The 2,416-nt window shown below is 37.3% G+C and overlaps 1 protein-coding gene across 1 annotated transcript; it reads left to right on the top strand.

Annotated features, from left to right (window-relative positions):
• The first annotated feature begins 1,173 nt into the window (after positions 1-1,173).
• LOC149151987 (uncharacterized) lies at positions 1,174-2,123 on the top strand. The gene is made up of 3 exons (XM_089441100.1): positions 1,174-1,308; positions 1,429-1,532; positions 1,638-2,123. The coding sequence occupies exons 1-3, from the start codon at positions 1,288-1,290 to the stop codon at positions 1,912-1,914; spliced, it is 402 nt and encodes a 133-aa protein (XP_089297226.1). The 5' UTR covers positions 1,174-1,287; the 3' UTR covers positions 1,915-2,123.
• Positions 2,124-2,416: the final 293 nt, after the last annotated feature.

The following is a 2,416-nucleotide window of genomic DNA, read 5'->3' as shown; positions in this document are numbered from 1 at the left end:
TTCTTCAACAAGTAAAGTACAGAAAACTAGTATCATATGTATCAGAAGTTTGTGCCAAAAATACCAAAACAAAATATAGATACAAAAATTTTAAAGGACAGATTGATAAACTTTAAGAGCATGGCGGCTGATCCGACACACGGATCTGTCCCTGGTCTTCTTCCACTATTTTCCAGCTGCCCATAGCTTGCTGTAGACCTTCTTTAGAAAGGGTATCTGCTGTACCATTTCGCTCCCTGTAGATATGACAAATAGTGAAAACATTGAAAGAGATTTTTAAAGACATAATTTCTTCAAGCAGAGGTCTAAGCATATAATTTTGACATCTACTTTTTCCGTTGACCCAATTAACAACAGATAAAGAGTCTCCAAAGATCTGAACTGCAAGGATGTTCCTGTGGATAAGCCAACATAGCAGGAGTTTTAAGGCTGTAAGTTCTGCATAATTGTTTGTCCCTGTGCCTATCCCTACAGATGCTTTTAAAGACTTTGTTTTGCTTAAGTATATAATCATTCCTGCTCCTGCTGTGTTGTTCTGTGATGCTCTGTCAAAATATGCCCAGGGGATCCCCTCTTGGATCTGTTCCTCCCTAATCTGCCTGGGGTTGCTTCCTTCCTCTGAGTCTGGAATGCTTTCAAAAATAGCAGAGCTTTGAATTGCAATAGGTTTCGCTGTGGCTTCCTTTTCCATGAAAATACTCCAGTTTCTTGCGATCCATATTCCCCAACATAAAAAAATTAATAACAATGAGATGCACATAATAACCCTGATAAATAAAAATAAGAATTAATAAATTCTATTGTACATTTATAAAAACTTAAATAACAAAGGTGACCATGATATGGTACTCAATGATGCAAATGTGGAGATCATTTATATACAAATATAGATGCTTCCCTTAACTCAGAGGGAACTATGAAAACTGAGGACAATTGTCATGTTATTAGAAGTACATGGTTATCTGTCGAAATGTCAGCTATAGAGTTGGGAGCAACACACTTATCAACAAATAGCAAGTTGGAAACCTGGACGAAACTGTTTCATAACAACATTGCCACGTGCAAACAGTTCGAGCTAGTTAGTCAACAGATGGGTACAAGTGTCAACTTCTTTTCTGCCACCTGTTCGAGACCAACTGCTCACTTTTCCTTCAAAAGTTTGAGTAGCTTTTTCTCTTCAATAGCATTAGCAGTGGAATAGAGAGAACGAAACCAGCAGCGCACTAATCTCATCGCAATACGGTAGGAGACAACAACTGAGCCTTTTCAATTCTCCACAACAACAATATGTTCTCTGCATCAGCACTGGTATGATCTCCCGCATTGAGTTCTATTATTGGGCACAAAGGATAGTTCTAATTCATTAGTTTAATTTACATCTCCTATGTATACATTGTTACCATAATGCTTGAATCGTTGGATGTGCAGAAGAGTAAGAGTTATTGGCAGAAATTTTTGGCGAGAAATGCATCTGTGAGGCCATATAATTCAACTCCTAAAGGAAATACTAACAAAGGCTCCTCCTTCAGGCAGTAAGGAACCAAGCTTAAAATTATCTGGGTTTTTATGGCGATCTAGTTCTGTTTCAAATATCTACAGATGATTATAATTATAATATGAGACGATGTATTTTGCAGGGAATATTCGAGATTGTTGAAGCCAGAGCTTTTCCCAATATACACACTGTTTGGGATGACGGTGCTGGCAGTTTTTCTGGCCACCCATACCATGAAACAGGAGCTGATGCATTCCCCGAGCGTCATTGTAGACAAGAAGAAAAGGAGGGATATTCCTGAAGTAAAAGATCCGGAATCTGTTCTTAAGAATTCTGAGAATTTTGTCAACAAGAGCTTCATGAGGAGAGTGGGACAAACTACATCAAAGGACGCAGAGCTTCAGAAAGCCATGCATTGAGTGGGTCTGATTTACTTTGTAACATGTGACACGTGAGTGTCCTAGTCAAGAACAAATATATTTCCTTTGGTAATAGTGGTTTTTAACAGTAGGGTTAGGAATGCAGTTGGCATGCTATCGTCATTGAATTAAGGCTTCTGGTTACCTTACCTTAGGCTTGTTATGGAAATAAAAATGATAAAAGATATTTTATGTGGGTATTGAATTAAGGCTTTCTGGTTACCTCAGGCTTGTTATGGAAATAGAAATGACAAAACATGTTTTATGTGGAAGTATACATATACTGGGCCCTTTACAACTTAATTTAAAATGCGAATGGCTCAGATAACTGTAAATTATTTAATACTTTTCAATCGTTTGTGCATAATTTATGGTTATTGCTTTAGGGTTATCGGCTGCATTACATTTTCTAGTTTTTATTTATTTATTTTTATTATTGCTTCACAGACATTTTGGTCACCTGGTGGCACTACATCCACCTAAAAATGAAAAATCTGGGCTG

The sequence above is a fragment of the Pinus tabuliformis genome, chromosome 9 (assembly GCF_031772625.1).
Source record: "Pinus tabuliformis cultivar Carrire ecotype Pingquan chromosome 9, CPIR1, whole genome shotgun sequence".
Classification (NCBI taxonomy): Eukaryota; Viridiplantae; Streptophyta; class Pinopsida; order Pinales; family Pinaceae; genus Pinus; species Pinus tabuliformis.
The sequence above is the reverse complement of the archived record's forward strand: the minus strand, read 5'-3'. Positions and strand labels throughout refer to the sequence as shown.

What these genes read in the sequence shown, in the direction of transcription:
- LOC149151987 (XM_089441100.1), top strand. Translation starts at nt 1,288, where the DNA reads ATGTTCTCTGCATCAGCACTG. An exon ending in TGTTCTCTGCATCAGCACTG is followed by an intron (nt 1,309 to 1,428) that starts GTATGATCTCCC and finishes TTGGATGTGCAG; the next exon opens with AAGAGTAAGAGTTATTGGCA. An exon ending in AAAGGCTCCTCCTTCAGGCA is followed by an intron (nt 1,533 to 1,637) that starts GTAAGGAACCAA and finishes TGTATTTTGCAG; the next exon opens with GGAATATTCGAGATTGTTGA.